Genomic DNA, 16,727 nt, shown 5'->3' on the forward strand with positions numbered 1-16,727 from the left:
ACCACCAGTCATCCGCAAAGCGATGGACAAACTGAAGTTGTCAATAGCACACTTGGCACACTACTTTGGGCTTTGATTAAGAAGAGTCTTAAAACTTGGGAGGAGTGCTTGCCTCATGTTGAATTTGCCTACAATCAAACTGTTCACAGTGCTACACACTACTCACCTTTTGAGATTGTTTATGGCTTTAACCTGCTGACCCCCCTTGATTTGGCACCCTTACCTTCCTCTGAGCAAACCACCTTAGATGGGAAAAAGAAGGCTGATTTTGTGCGCAAGTTACATGAAGCCGTTCAGGCGAACATCGAGAAGCATACTCTGCAATACATCCAGCAAGCCAACAAGCACCGTCGTAAGATGATCTTTGAGCCTGGAGATTGGGTCTGGCACCTAAGGAAAGAGAGGTTTCCTAAGCAGCGTCAAAGCAAGTTGTCCCCACGGGGTGACGGGCCTTTTCACGTACTCCAAAGAGTCAATGACAATGCCTACAAACTGGAGCTACCTGGGGAGTACAATGTGAGTACGACCTTCAATGTCTCGGACCTGAGCCCATTTCTTGATGAGGAGGATCCAGATTTGAGGGCAAATCCTTCTCAAGAGGAGGGGACTGATGTGTGTGCACGGACCTTAGCCCATGTAATGACCCAGTCCAAGTGCCATTGGGCCCAGTCACACGTGCACGGGCCAAGCTCTTCAAAGAATCCCTCCAAGCCCTGGTTCGAATTGTCCAAGACCAACATGGAGTCCATAGAGATATTGAAGGCTTGGAAAGAGACAATCAAGTAATCTACACTTTGATCCAAGCCCCCATGAAGATTCAAGTGGACCTCCACGTAAGTAGGCCAAATAGGGCCTTAGTCTTTAATACTTATTAGATTGGATTAGTTGTTTAGAAGAATATGGGCCAGCCTGTCTTGTCCACCAAGATGGCCAACTGCTCAACTAGGGTTTCCTTAGGGTTTTTCGTGTTACCTTTAGCCTACAAATATGCTAGCTTTGTAAGCTTTAAGGACACAAGTTTTATGAATAAAGTTTTCCTTTATTTCAATTCTTCCTCTAAGAGAGAGTGTCAATTCTTTTACTTGCTTGGCAAGGGTTATTGAGCAATCTTGCGTCTTGTCCATGATTGTTCTATTGACCTATCCCTTAGAGTAGTCACCTTCATTGGAGTCATCGTCCTACCGTCTATAATCAAATTGTGTCGTCCGTTTGATTTTAGGTTCCGCAATCCAAGCGTTGGACAACCTCGCTGGGTCCTTGGGCAAACGTGCTACGTGTCTCAAAACAAGTTGATCGAGGAACGTATCAATATCCAACGCTCCCTTAGATCAAGTAACAAATAAACAGAAATAAGGAGCCATCATGCTCCAATGAATGCATAAACAGTAGCGGAGACGTTGGTTCTAAGCACAAGATTTTCCCAAGAACTCATCAGAGCCAAAATATCATGGCACACACACAAACACAATGATATGCAATCATGTAACCAATGCAAGAATTATTTCAAAAATAACTTTTGAAAAATAGTTGAGGGATCACTCACCAGCCACGGCTCACGAACCTTATCCAGCATACATCATTGCCTTGCTCAAGTCGAAACCCTAGATTACAAATATCAAGTCAAGCAAAGGAATTCTAATATTATCAAGCTTCTATCACCTTTTAGCACTTTAATCACAATTGAAGCTACACTTATCAGATTGAAACAAATCTTGTGGCGTTACGAAGCTAAGACATATACCAACATTTCTTATGAAGATATTGAAATCTCTGAGAGGACAGAAAACTGTCTGCAAAATAGGGTCTATAAATAGTCAAGGATATTTCGATCAATTCACAAGCTACAGTACTCTGATCAATCTGAAATTTGGCAGATAGGTAGTTAACTTGAATGTCTACAACTTCCATGTTTTGAGCAAAAGCTGGTTCGATTTAAAACATAGAGAAATTGGCAGTCCACGTTGAGTCCAAAAACAAGGTAAGACTAAAAGTACACTTCTAAACTAACCTTTGCACATAACCATTAGTAGCAGCAATTAAGGCTAGAAATTCCACCTTAACACTAGAATAAATTCCACTAACCATATACATGCCAAAATCAAAGAGGAAATAACTCAGATCAAGTCTAGAAATATCGCTAATATGGAACTTATCCTCCCAACTTCCAAATCACAAGAATTTCCATAAAATTAATCAAGATCAACTCAAATTCAAAACAATCAAATACTCTCAAAGATTGGATGGCATTTCCCCTTAATTTTCTTATTTTCCATCTTACAAAACATTACCAATAACATCTCAATTCAACCACATTTACATATACAACTCACAGCCTATAAAATACACCTAATTAGGGCCACAATACCCTTAAATCTTAACCAATTAAGAGCACAAGAACCAATCATAAGAAAGCCCCAAATCAAAACCTTAAATCTGAAATTTTCCGTAAAAACCGCAATTAACATACAAAAGCTCCATTTAACACAATTTAGAGCTATCAATCCAAGACCAATCATAACCATCATGTGAAAACAGAAAAATTCTCCAAAAATCAGAAAATTACTATCATACTACTTTAAATCCAGAAATCTCTCACAAAACTACCCAGTTAACAACTATAACCCACTACTATACAATTATTAAAACAAAGAGAGAACTTTCTTATCCAATTTACCTCAAAACTCAAGAAAGCTAGCAACCTAGGGCTTCTCTTTCAAAAACAACTCCACCAAGACCTCTATTCCTCCTTAGTACTCACTTGTATGGAATAGATTACAAAACTAACGGTGAAATCTCAAGATTTGGACAAGAAAGTAAAACTAGAAAATGAAGAACTTTTCTCTCTTCTTTCTCTCCCAAATAGCTGGCCAAGCAAGGAGCAAAAAGTGAAGATATTTCAGCCGAAAACAAGATAAGAAGTAAGAAAAAGCAGCCAGTCAAAGTTGACTGCCGGAGGTGACGTCACAATCCGACCGGAATCTGGCCGGATTTCCGGCCGGATTCAAGGCAGTGGCTGACCAATGTTTTTTCAAAACCCTCAAGCAATCCAGCGAAGAACTGGCCAGATTTGCAGTCGGATTTGGTCCAGAACCTTTCCACCAAAAGTTTTACTTTCCAAGTTCAAACGTTGCGCTCCTCCGCTCTTCCAATAAAGATATATATAGATATATATAATCTCACACAATTACACTTGATATACACAATCACACATTCATATATATAGAATGAAAACCCTTCTTCTTTCGGGGCATCACAAACTCCCCCACTTAAAAGAATGTCATCCTCGACATTCCCACTTGTACTTACCAGATCCAAATAATCCTCAAAAGTCAGTCAAATACCAAGAATCACTCCAATCTCACTTATCAAATAGTAATAATCCAATTAACCAAATAAAACATGCAAAAGGGCTCGGTTCAAGCAACTAGCCCTGAGTTGGACTCAAAGTCCCAGATATTTGGAAGAAATTCAGGACATAGCGAAACCTCGGATTGAAAATTTACTCCTGATGGTGCTGGGCAACACAACAAGCTAGCACACGGCTATACTTCACCAGAGAATCTCAGTTTAAGTATTTATCCCTGGTGGTGCTTGGTAACACAACAAGTTAGTACAACGGCTATACTTCACCAGAGAATCTCAGTTCAAGTATTTGTCCCTGGCGGTGCTTGAAAACACAACCAGTTAGCACAACAGCTAAATTTCGCCAGAGAGCCTCAGTTCAAAAATTCCATCCCTGGTGGTGCTGGACAACACAGCAGGCATGCCTCGCCGGAAGAATGGTGGTGCTTGAAAACACAACAGGCAATACCCCACCAGAGACGCTCAGTTCAACCGCTACAAGAGAGTAGTAGCCGGTCTACAACCATATAGATAAACATGCAAGTTCAAAAGCAGGATCAAAGCAGGAGTGGACTGATAAAATGAACTCAACAGAGTCAAATACAGAGCCAAATACTTCAGGTTCACGGTGCACGAGTACGAATAAGAACTCACTCGACTAGCCTATGCCTAGCAATTCGCATTCTCAAGCAGTCACAGAATTGAAGTCCACTTACAGGTCATATACAAAGTAAACCACTGGCTCATGCGTAAATGAAATACCACCAGGCAAGTCAAGTCATTAAGTGTACATAAGAGCACACTCGCTTAAACAGGTTGATGTGTGCATGGATCAGGGCCCACGTAATGACCCGATCCGAGTTCCATTGGGCCCAGTCACACATGCGCGAGCCAAGATCTTAAAAGAATCCCTCCAAGGCCTTGTTCGAATGGTCCAAGACCAACATGGAGTCCATAGAGATATTGAAGGTCTAGAAGGGGACAAGCAAATCAACTACACCGTGATCCAAGCCCATGAAGAGTCAAGCGGGCCTCCAAGCGATTGGGCCGAATAGGGGCTTTAGGCTTTAGTGTTGCTTAAGGTTAGATTAACTGTATAGTAGAAGCCTGGGCTGGCCCATCTTGACACCAAGATGGCTGACCACTCCTTTAGGGTTTTTTTAGGGTTTTTCTTGTTACCTTTAGCCTAATAAATAGGCTAGCTTTGTAAGCTTGAAGTCACAAGTTTTATGAATAAGGTTTCCTTTATTTCGATTCTTCCTCTAAGAGAGAGTGTCGATTCTTTTACTTGCTTGGCAAGGGTTATTGAGCAATCTTGCATCTTGTCCATGATTGTTCATATGACATATCCCTTGGAGTAGTCACCTTCATTGGAGTCGTCGTTCTACCGCTTTAAACCAACTCGTGTCGTCCGTGTTGATTTAAGGTCCCGTAACTTGGGCAAACGTGCTACGTGTCTCGAAACGAGTTGATCGAGGAACGTATCAGTTGGCTTCAGAGCTTTGGTTGAGGTATCTTCCGTTATATCCGTTGTTTTGTCTTATTTTGTCTTAGTTTTCCTGAGGTATCTGTCTGCACTTAATTCCTTCTTTGTTGCATCAAATCTGTCCACGACGTGTTGTTATTGCAGGTCGTTTGATGCTCACCAAATCTGTCCACATTTTGTTTTGGTATTGAGTCGCTAATTAATTTTCCCAAATCAATCCGTGTGGTGTGCGCTTGTATAATCAAAATTCTGGTTGCACCCAAGTCTGCCTTGGCCGAAACCACAAGAAAGAAGGGGCGACGGCTAGGGTTTTGTGCGGCTAGGGGTCTTGCGCGGCTAGGGCTTCCTTTGTTGTCAAGTCTGTCCAAGTTTCTTTGGTGTTATCCAAGTTATTTTAGTTAATTCTCTAAACTGATTTTGGGGTTTAAACTTGTTGGTGTTGCGAATCTTGAAGGAAATCTACAAGAATTTTAGGGTTCTTGAGGTTCTTGAAACTCTTGAAAGTTTCTTGGAGAATTCTTGCAAGAACTTGCGGGGTTGAACGTTCTTGTGTGAAAAAAAAAAAAAGGGCTGCCCGAATCTGGTTTGGCCAATCGGCCAAGTGCTTGGATTGCCCTTAAGTCAAAAAAAAAAAAAACAAAAACACAAACGCAAGTTGAAGTCTTGAAACTTGCGTGGGGAATTCTTGGAGTCTTGTACGTATGCATTGAGGATCAATTATGGAATTTAACTTCAAGTTCGGTCAAGTTGTGGTGTTAGTCGTTTGATGAGCCAAGAAAAAAGAGAAAAAAAAAAAAGGAGGAGTCGGGTAGAGCAACAATAGAAGGAAAGTCGAAATTTTATTGCTAGACAGATTCTTTCTTGAATTGTTATCCCAAAAAAAAAACAGAAAATTACAACTAACCTCTTCTTGAAAATCTTGATCACCTTGAGCCTTGATCACTTGTACCACCCTTTGAGGTTCTTGATTATCTTGAGCCTTGAAAATTTGCACCTCCCTTCGAATAAATAGTTTCTTGTACGCTCTCGCATCCATACAGGGCTTTCTTGGTTTAGGAGTAAATTTCTTAGGAACTTCTTGAGCAAGCCGTTTGGGGGACTCTTGAGTGACATTGCTCACGTTATCTTGGGAAGCCATTGTCTCGAAACAAGAACCAAAACTGCCTTGGAAGGGGAAGGGCCGAGTTGCTTGTTTCTTGGGGGTAGGAAGAGCCGAATTTTTGGGAGTAAGGTGCGGCTGTGAAGAGAGGGGTTTTATAAGGGAGTAGCCGACTTTGGGGAAGGGTTTAAGAAGAGAAAAATTCTGGAAATTCTGGTCAACAAAGGGAAAGGGGGCCGAATCTGTTTGGAGAAGAATTTTGAAGTTGCTAAAGGTTGTTAAGAGAGGTCTTCAAGGGAGTTTCCAAGACTAACTTGTTTTCCAAATTAGTTTAGGAGACTAAACACTTGGATAACTCTTGGACACTTTCCTATATTTTCTCATCCACTTTAGGAAGCTTTCCTACATTATCTCATCCATTCTAGGAAACTCTCCTATATTTTCTCACCCACTTTAGGGAACTTGCCTATATTCTCTCATCCACTCTAGGAAATGTTCCTATCTTCTCTCATCCACTATTAGGAACCACTCCTACACTTTAGGAAAGCTAGGGTTTCCTTTCTTAGTGTTCACGTTGCCGCCTATTGCCTTGCTGTCCGCCACCCTAAGACTTCCAAACCCACCCTTTCTACATCATTCTACACTCCAATTTTGTGTCTCATTTCATGATTACTCTTGTGGGAAGAGTTGGTAACAATTATTGGACGTGAACGGCATTTCTCAACTACCTAAACCAACAAGTAAAGGTACTTGGTAAGTCTAATAGAGCGATTTGAGTACTATACACGAGCGTGAGTGATACACTAAGGGAGTGAAGTGAGGTTATACTTGCATTTTCTTTGCCTTGTTACTAACCTTTTGTAGGACACCACAAGAGACATGGAGCAACAACAAGCAACCACCGACTGCTCATTATTATTCACCGCAATGAAGAATGAGCTTAGGTGTATTAGTGAGCAACAAATGGAGGAGTTGCACACTCGTTTTGACGAGTTATCCAAGAGTCTCACACGATGCTCTCGTTCGAGATCCCACAACCGGAGTAACCATGGCACCAAAGAGGCGAATAGCGAAGACTACTCCGCTAGTGAGGATGAGGAGCAACCAGAGAGGCATCAAAGGGACATGCCCAAGAATGAACTAAAGGGACTTAAGATTCAAGTACCCACGTTCAAAGGCAAGAGTGACCCTGAGGCGTACTTGGAGTGGGAAGGCCACATCGAAATGGTCAGCGAGGAACAAAAAGTCAAAGTTGCCACCGTTGAGTTCACCGACTACGCCCTAGTTTGGTGGAACCAAGTGAGGACCCATAGGAGGAGAATGACGGAACCATGAGTCCGAACCTGGCGAGAGCTCAAGGCATTGATGCATAAGCGATTCGTTCCAAGCTACTACAACCGAGATCTCCACTCCAAACTGCAAACCCTCGCTCAAGGCAACATGAGTGTGGAGGACTATTACAAGGAGATCGAGATGGCCATGATGAGGGTAAACCTTCAAGAAGATAGTGAAGCAACCATGGCTAGGTTTCTTCGAGATCTCAACCCAAACCTTCAAGAAGCCTTGGAGCTCCAACACTATGTGGACATGCATGACCTTCTTGAACTCGCTATCAAGGCCGAGAGGGGAAAGAAACTAAGGCGAGAAGGCCGTACCTTCCAGTCTTCGAACTCGACCTCATGGAGGGGCAACCAACCACAGAGGGCAATCCACGAAACTGGAAATTCGGCCGCACCAACTTCTTCAAGCCAAATTCAAGGTAATGTTCCTAATCAAAATTCCAATTCTACCCCTAACTTGGCACCACATGAAACTCCTAAGACTAGGAGTAAGGACATCAAATGCTTCAAGTGCCAAGGGTTTGGACATATTCAGTCTCAATGTCCAAATCAATGGGTCATGCTAATCACTCACAATGGCGAGATCGTGTCCGATGATGACGATTGTGAGGAGATGCCCGAGCTAATCAAAGGCGACTGCCTGGATGAAGACTCAACTGAAGAAGATTACTCGCCTACACAAGGAGAAGTAGGGTGCTTGGTGGCACGACGAGTGCTAACCGCCCGTATTAAGAAGGACGAGCAATTTCAAAGAGAGAACCTGTTTTACACCCGTTGTAAAGTAGGTGACAAGGTGTGTAGCCTCATCATCGACGGTGGGAGTTGCACGAATGTGGAAAGCCTACTCATGGTTGAGAGCTTAGGCCTCCCAACTACTAAACATCCACACCCTTATCGCTTTTAATGGCTACGTGAGGATGGAGAGGTATGTGTCTTCAAACAGGTGCGCGTTCCCTTTTCCATTGGCACTTACACTGATGAAGTTGTTTGTGACGTCGTGCCTATGCATGCTACCCATGTCATCTTGGGGAGACCCTGGCAATTTGACAAACACGTCACATTAGACGGAAGGGCAAACAAGTACACACTCTTGCATGATGGCAAATGCAAGGTCCTCACACCACTCACACCTGCACACGTGTATGAGGACCAACTTAAGTTGCAAAAAGAGTGTGAACAAGACCGTCAAACGAGGAAACAAAAGGCGGTCGACCCTAACAAAGGCTCCACTTCTATAAATGAGCAATTGACCAAGGGTCAAGTGAGCACACCTAGTGTTACACATGACAAATCACCCACTACACCTACCACTAGGAAGCAAAACATGATCATTAAGGCTAAGGACGTTAGAAAAGTTGTCAATTCTGATCAGCCTGTACTTCTCATGATTTGCAAGCATGTGCTTTTAGATGTTGCTAAATTCGATAAGGCATTGCCTTCGAGTATGGTTGCTCTTTTGCAGGAATTTGAGGATGTTTTCCCTAACGAGGTCCCTGATGGCTTACCACCTGATATGAATGTGCGGATCTAGACGAACAATCAAGTTGGAAAGGCGGCACGTATGACCCTTCTAAACCCCGAGTTGATGAACTAAGATGAATCTCAACCCAACAACTAACGATCTAGTGAACCAACGACTTGGATAGAAGAACGCCACAATCAAGGTGTATACTTGGTTGATAAGTTCAATTTGAATAACTCAAGAAAACTCTCAAGTATTCAAGCAAAGCTCTCTTGGAAGAGAAAAGTGAATAAACTCACAAAATTATGTAATTTCTCGATCCTTAACAAGGAGGAAGTAGGGCTATTTTATAGCCTTTACAAGCATTAACCCTAAGCCCAAAATTGACTAAACTAACCCTACCAATTAATGACAAGGATTCGGCCGGCCCTAAGAGTTTAATGGGCTGACTTTAACTAATATTTAACTATAAAAAGATAAATAATAGAACTAGCTTAACTCTTCCTTAGGCGTGACCGCTAGGTGAGGGCACGCCTAACTAGCAACAGGCGCTGGAGGGTCTTCTACTTGGAGCAATGTGTAAAGTTTTGAATCTTCATTCTCCAAGCCTTCAATAATCTTTAAATCATCTCCAATGCGGCCTTGGATTGTACTCACAAGGGCTTGTAAAGATTCACGCATCTTCTTGGCACGAGCTCTTGTGACTGGACCACTTGGTACTTGAATGACTTGTGCAACTTGTGTTTGACCAGCCTTGAGCCCCTCATCAATCCCCTCCTCTTGTAGGCGATTTGTCCCCAAATCAAGCTCGTCGTCTGCATGAAAAGGACTCAAGTCAGCCACATTGAAAGTAGCATGTACTCCATACTCACCTGGAAGGTCAAGTTTGTAGGCATTGTCATTGATGCGCTCCACAACTTGAAATGGTCCATCACCCCGTGGAAGTAGTTTGTTGCGCCTTTGGTTTGGAAAACGCTCCTTTCTCATGTGTATCCAAACCCAATCACCTGGTTCAAACACCATCTGGCGACGTCCCTTGTTGGCACTTTGAATGTATTGAAGGGTACGTTTCTCAATATTAGCTCTAGCTTTGGTATGCAAATCCCGCACAATCTCAGCCTTTTTCTTACCATCTAGGTTAACTCTCTCAGAAATAGGTAAAGGAGACAAGTCTAAAGGCGTGAGAGGGTTAAATCCATAAACAATTTCAAAAGGTGAAAATTGAGTAGAAGTATGCACAGTGCGATTATATGCAAATTCAACATGAGGCAAGCAATCTTCCCAAGATTTAATGTTCTTTTTAATAATTGCTCGTAACAATGTAGATAAAGTCCGATTAACCACTTCAGTTTGTCCATCGGTTTGTGGGTGACTAGAAGTAGAAAAAAGCAATTTAGTCCCTAGTTTACACCACAAAGTTTTCCAAAAGTAGCTAAGGAACCTTACATCCCTATCAGAAACAATGGTACGAGGTACCCCATGTAAACGCACTATGTCTCTAAAGAATAAATCAGCCACATGTTTAGCATCATCAGTTTTATGGCAAGGAATGAAGTGAGCCATCTTTGAGAAACGATCAACTACCACATAAATGGAATCATGCCCTTGTCTAGTTCTAGGTAATCCAAGGACAAAGTCCATAGACAAATCTACCCAAGGTTCATGTGGGATGGGTAAAGGAGTGTAGAGTCCATAAGGATGTACCTTTGATTTTGCTTGGTGACAAGTGACACACCTTTGTGTATGCCTCTCGACGTCCCTCTTCATGCGAGGCCAGTAGAAATGCTCTTGGAGAATTGACAAGGTCTTGGCCACCCCAAAATGTCCCATGAGGCCTCCACCATGAGCCTCTCTAACCAGCAAAAGTCGCATGGAGCACAGGGGAATACATAGTTTACCTTTGTAGTATAAGAACCCCTGCGACATAGAATAATGCTCACGAGTAACTCGTGGCAAGGTTGTGAAAATCTCACCAAAGTCTAGGTCAGCTGCATATAAATCCTTAATGAATTCAAAGCCAAGCAACTTAGTGTCTAGTGTAGTGATTAGAGTATACCTTCTAGAAAGTGCATCAGCCACTACATTAGTCTTTCCAACCTTATATTTGATGACAAACACAAAACTATCAATGAAAGCCACCCACCTCGCATGCCTTTTGCTCAATTTGGTTTGTGATTTGATGTGTTTGAGCGATTCATGATCAGTGTGGAGTACGAATTCCCGAGGTCTGAGGTAGTGTTGCCAAGTTTGGAGAGCTCGCACCAAGGCCATCAATTCTTTGTCATAAGTAGAGTAGTTCAACGAGGCACCAGTCAACTTCTCACTAAAGTAGGCCACTGGTTTCCCCTCTTGAATGAGCACAGCTCCAATACCTATACCAGAAGCATCACACTCTACTTCAAAAGCCTTGTCAAAATTAGGTAAACTTAATACAGGTGCATGTGTGAGCTTGTGTTTAAGTAATTGGAAAGACTTAGCTTGTTCTTCTTCCCATTGGAATGGCACATTTTTCTTGATAATGGCTGTAAGTGGGGCAGCAATGGTGCTAAAATCCTTGACAAAGCGTCTATAGAAGCTTGCCAAGCCATGGAAACTCCTTACCTCACTTACACTGGTTGGTATTGGCCATTCATTTATGGCCTTCACCTTTTCTTGGTCAACTCGTATTCCCTGGTCACTCACAACATAACCTAGGAAGACAAGTTGATTAGTGCAAAAAGTACACTTCTTAAGGTTAGCATAGAGGTTCGCCTTTCGAAGTGCATCTAAGACCATTCGTACATGCACAACATGCTCTTCTGTACTCTTACTATAGATCAATATGTCATCAAAGTAGACTACCACAAATTTACCAATAAAAGAACGCAAAACATGGTTCATTAACCTCATGAAGGTACTAGGTGCATTAGTTAAGCCAAAAGGCATGACCAACCACTCATACAGACCATGTTTTGTTTTAAATGCTGTTTTCCACTCATCCCCTTCTTTCATGCGTATTTGGTGATAACCACTCTTCAAGTCAATCTTAGTAAATATAATAGCACCATGTAACTCATCAAGCATGTCATCTAATCGAGGTATGGGATGGCGATACTTTACCGTTATGGCATTTATGGCTCTACAATCGGTGCACATCCTCCATCCTCCATCTTTCTTTGGCACAAGTAGGACAGGTACAGCACAAGGACTTAGACTCTCTTGAATCCAGCCCTTACCAAGCAAGTCCTCTACTTGCCTTTGTTGCTCCTTAGTTTCCTCCGGATTAGTCCTATATGGTGCCTTATTAGGAAGGGAAGAGCCAGGAATGAAATCAATTTGATGTTCTATTCCCCTCAAAGGTGGCAACCCATTAGGTATATCCTCAGGAAAGACATCTTGGTACTCCTGTAAAAGGTTAGCAATAGCACTAGGCAAAGAAGCACCAAGTTCATTAGTGAGCAAAGACTCTTTACAAAACAAGATAAGCAAAATCTGGTTAGAGTGCAAAGCCTTTCACACATCTCTAGTTCTAGCAAGCATGATGGATTTTCTCTCCTTTTTTCCTTCAATGGCCTAATGTGAAGTGTCAATTTTATGAGAAGATGGTTCGGCCATTTTGCTCTTTGTATCATGCAAATTTTCTTTTTTATTGTCACAATGCATGTCATATTCCTTTTGCAACCCAATTTGGTCCTCATGCACTTGTTGAGGTGTAAGAGGTGCAAGTGTGATCTTTTTAGTATTATGCACAAAGGAATACTTATTCAAGAATCCATCAAAAATGACCCTTTTATCAAATTGCCATGGCCGTCCCAAAATAATATGAGTAGCTTGCATAGGCACAACATCACATAAAACATCATCGTTATATCTACCAATGGCAAAATTAATTAAAACTTGCTTATGAACACGTACCTCACCACTATTATCCAGCCATTGTAGTTTGTAAGGTCGGGGGTGATCACTTGTTGGCAAGTTCAATCGTTCCACCATGAGTGCACTAGCAACATTGGTACAGCTCCCTGGGTCAATTACCAAGCTACAAAGCTTGTCCATCACATGGCACCTTGAGTAAAATATGTTCTCTCGTTGAAGGTCATCTCTACTAGCTTGAGTAGTTAGAGCTCGCCTTGCAACCATACCAACTTTACCATGAGCTGGTATCTCCTCAAATTCCTCATCTTCCTCAACCAATGGAGGCATGTCCTCACACTCATCCTCCTCATCCGTTTGTACTTCCCCATTTGGTAGCATAAGCATAACCCTTTGATTTGGGCATTGGGAAGCAATATGTCCAAACCCTTGACACTTAAAACACTTAGTGTCTCGGTATCGAACTTTGATTACCTCATGAGTAGGCCTACCATCGCCCCTTGAGGGTGGTTTTGAGGAAGGTGCATTCGGCCTTAGTGACTCCTTGGTTGTCCCACCTTGTTTGACCAAGGGGAATGCACTAGAGGGGTTGACTTCCCTCTTGAAGGGTTGGCTTCTCCAATTTCCAACTTGGAAGTTGGGATTTTGTCGAATTGGACCCCTCCTCTTGAGCCTCCTTTCAATCTTAATAGCCTTGTCTAGCATATCATGGAGGTCCACATAATGGTGCATCTCCACTTGATCCGCTATTTCAGGCCTCAATCCACTTAAAAATCGTGCCATAGTAGCTTCCCGGTCCTCGACAATGTCGGCCCTTAACATGGCTATCTCCATCTCCTTATGATAGTCCTCCACGCTTTTGGCTCCTTGTGTTAAATTTTGAAGTTTGAGGTACAAGTCACGGTGGTAGTGACTAGGAACAAAGCGTTTCTTCATGACACCCCTCAATTCGGTCCATGTAGTGATAGGGTATTCACCACTTCGCCTTCTACTAGTAGTGATTTGATCCCACCACACTATGGCGTAGTCGGTGAATTGCATGACTGCAAGTCTCATTTGCTGCTCTTCAGTGTAATCATTGCAATCAAAGATCAACTCCACTCGTTTCTCCCATTCCAAATAGACATCGGGGTCGGATTTGCCTTGGAAAGTAGGCAATTGCATTTTAACGCCTTTGATTGGATCCACACCAGCTTTACGGTGTTTATTCTTCCATGTCCTCGACCCATATTCCTCCTCGGAGTTGGAACTTTCATAGTCACGGGTTGGTGCTTTGTGTCTCCGGGACTTAGAATTGGTTTGGGAGTGTTCGAGACTATCCATCCTCTCATGCAATGGTTCTAATTCCTGTTTCATTAGCTTGAGCAATTTATCAGTCATAGCTTCCATCACAAGTTTAATATCAAAAGGAGTAGTTTCCTTCCCTTCGGACATGTTGAGGTATTCCTGCAAAAATAGAGTTAGTGGAAATAACACCTCACTCACTCCCTTAGTATATCACTCACACTCGTGTTTCACTCAAGTGTATTAAAACACTCTAATGATCTCACCAAACACTTTTCAAGTCACTAGATTGCTTTTCTTGAAGAAATCAGAATTTTCTTGAAGAAATTCAATCAAACTTGAACCAAATTACACCCAAGTGTGGCGGATGAAGGCTGTGAGTTTTGGAAGCTTGTTGGACTGATTGTAAGACACAAAATGAGATGTATAATATGCTGGAAAAAAAAAAGAAAAGAAAGAGGGAAAAAAATATATATATCCTAAGCTGTCCGCCTAAAAGAAAAGAAACCACAAAAACAAAAGAAAGTTTGGTTTGTGACTAGTAGCTAATTTTAGGAGTTAACTACCAAGTGGGATCCAAAACTGATTAGGACTCTTGGGCCTCGTAAACCACGTTTTTATTGGCTGGGAATGCTATAAAATAGGCACCAAAGGTCGGCTGGGCAGTTGGCACAAACCACAATCAAGAAGCAAAAGCAAGAGGCGGCTACAAAGTAGGAAACCCTATCTTATCTTCCCACCTTTTGTGGCTATCTAATAGCAAGGTTTCTTGGTTGTTTTGGGGTGTTAATGGCTGCTGGTTTTCTGGTATTTCGTGGACAAAGAGATGCGGCCAATAGTTCAAGATTGAAGGCAACAAGGTTTGTTCTTTCAACCCAAGTTCGGCTAGGCTACCCAAGCAAACTATTTCTTGTTCTTGAAATCCGATTTGTGTGTCTTTGTATTTTTTTTTTATTTTTTCTTTCTTGCGTTGTTTTTTTTTTTTCTCTGCAAGATGGATCTTTCTTTCTTTTTCAATTCGGATCCCACACACAAGAAACAAGATCTTTGTCAAATTTGAGCAAGGCAGCCGCAAGTTTGAGCCAAGAACTTTGGTTTTGGTTTGAAGGTTCAAGATTTGGAAAAGGTTGAGAACAAGATTTTCAAGAACCCTTGTTTTCCCACCCAAGAACTTCAAGATTCAATCAAAATTTCCAGATTTCAGGAGTTTGAACAACAATATCCAACAAAAAACTTGATGGCAGCCCACGAAAATTCACGAAACTACAAAACCCTAACATCAAGAAATTCAAGATATCAATTTTGCAGCCCAAGAACTTCAAGACTCAATCCCCACAATATCAAGGACGCTAGGAAATTTCAAGGTCAGCCATGGTTTCATCAAGACACAACCAGAAAATAGGTTTTTTCCTCTCTTTTTCGGATGAACAGTGTTTTCGGGTGAATAGTACCCGATGAACAGTAACCCTTTTTTTTGTTTTTTTTTTTGGATGACTCTATATGAATTCAAGACTTCAAGAAACAAGACACAAGACCCACCAAATCAAGACACACGATGGATGAATTGTGGACAACAACAAACACGAAAATTCAAGACAATCAACGAAAACAAGGATAAACAACAAGAACCAAGACAAAACCCTAGCCGCTTATGGAAGTCCTAAACGACCAGAATTTGACACTATAAGAAACGGAAAAAAATTTTTCTTTTTTTTTTTTTAAGGAAAACTTACAAGATGCAATGGGATATACTTGATGTCGTCGACTAGCTCGTGATACCAACTGATATGAATGTGCGGATCTAGACGAACAATCAAGTTGGAAAGGCGGCACGTATGACCCTTCTAAACCCCGAGTTGATGAACTAAGATGAATCTCAACCCAACAACTAACGATCTAGTGAACCAACGACTTGGATAGAAGAACGCCACAATCAAGGTGTATACTTGGTTGATAAGTTCAATTTGAATAACTCAAGAAAACTCTCAAGTATTCAAGCAAAGCTCTCTTGGAAGAGAAAAGTGAATAAACTCACAAAATTATGTAATTTCTCGATCCTTAACAAGGAGGAAGTAGGGCTATTTTATAGCCTTTACAAGCATTAACCCTAAGCCCAAAATTGACTAAACTAACCCTACCAATTAATGACAAGGATTCGGCCGGCCCTAAGAGTTTAATGGGCTGACTTTAACTAATATTTAACTATAAAAAGATAAATAATAGAACTAGCTTAACTCTTCCTTAGGCGTGACCGCTAGGTGAGGGCACGCCTAACTAGCAACAGGCGCTGGAGGGTCTTCTACTTGGAGCAATGTGTAAAGTTTTGAATCTTCATTCTCCAAGCCTTCAATAATCTTTAAATCATCTCCAATGCGGCCTTGGATTGTACTCACAAGGGCTTGTAAAGATTCACGCATCTTCTTGGCACGAGCTCTTGTGACTGGACCACTTGGTACTTGAATGACTTGTGCAACTTGTGTTTGACCAGCCTTGAGCCCCTCATCACCACCCATCCGAGGGATTGAGCACCAAATCGACCTCATTCCTGGAGCACCACTACCCAACAAACCTGCTTATCATATGGGTGCTGAGGAGACAAATGAACTTCAATGGCAAGTTGATGGCCTATTAGGTAAGGGTTGGGTAAAAGAGAGTCTCAGTCCTTGTGTTGTGCCTGTGGTACTTGTCCCCAAAAAGGATGGTACTTGGCGCATGTGCACTGACTGTAGGGCCGTCAATGCTATCACGGTTAAATATCGTCATCCCATTCCTAGATTAGATGATATGCTTGATGAATTCGATGGTGCTGTAATATTCACCAAAATTGATTTAAGGAGTGGCTATCATCAAATTAGGATGAAA

General features: G+C 41.9%; 1 protein-coding gene across 1 annotated transcript; it reads right to left on the reverse strand.

Moving 5' to 3' along the window:
- Nucleotides 1-9,263: 9,263 nt before the first annotated feature.
- Nucleotides 9,264-16,378, reverse strand: LOC140007237 (uncharacterized). Its single transcript, XM_072049935.1, has 5 exons — nucleotides 16,148-16,378; nucleotides 12,624-14,027; nucleotides 11,738-12,113; nucleotides 10,171-11,101; nucleotides 9,264-9,873 (listed from the first exon to the last, which is right to left on the reverse strand). The coding sequence occupies exons 1-5, from the start codon at nucleotides 16,376-16,378 to the stop codon at nucleotides 9,264-9,266; spliced, it is 3,552 nt and encodes a 1,183-aa protein (XP_071906036.1).
- Between the last annotated feature and the right edge of the window lie 349 nt (nucleotides 16,379-16,727).

The sequence above is a fragment of the Coffea arabica genome, chromosome 5c (genome assembly GCF_036785885.1).
Source record: "Coffea arabica cultivar ET-39 chromosome 5c, Coffea Arabica ET-39 HiFi, whole genome shotgun sequence".
In the NCBI taxonomy this organism is placed as follows: Eukaryota; Viridiplantae; Streptophyta; class Magnoliopsida; order Gentianales; family Rubiaceae; genus Coffea; species Coffea arabica.

Bases quoted from the DNA above. Each gene is read 5' to 3' on its own strand.
- LOC140007237 (XM_072049935.1), bottom strand. From the start codon at position 16,378: ATGGGTGGTGATGAGGGGCTCAAGGCTGGTCAAACACAAGTTGCACAA. The intron at 14,028-16,147 runs GTTGCTAGTTAG...CTATTTTTGCAG, and splicing joins TAGAAGACCCTCCAGCGCCT to GAATACCTCAACATGTCCGA. The intron at 12,114-12,623 runs GTACGTGTTCAT...AACCTTTTACAG, and splicing joins GGCTGGATAATAGTGGTGAG to GAGTACCAAGATGTCTTTCC.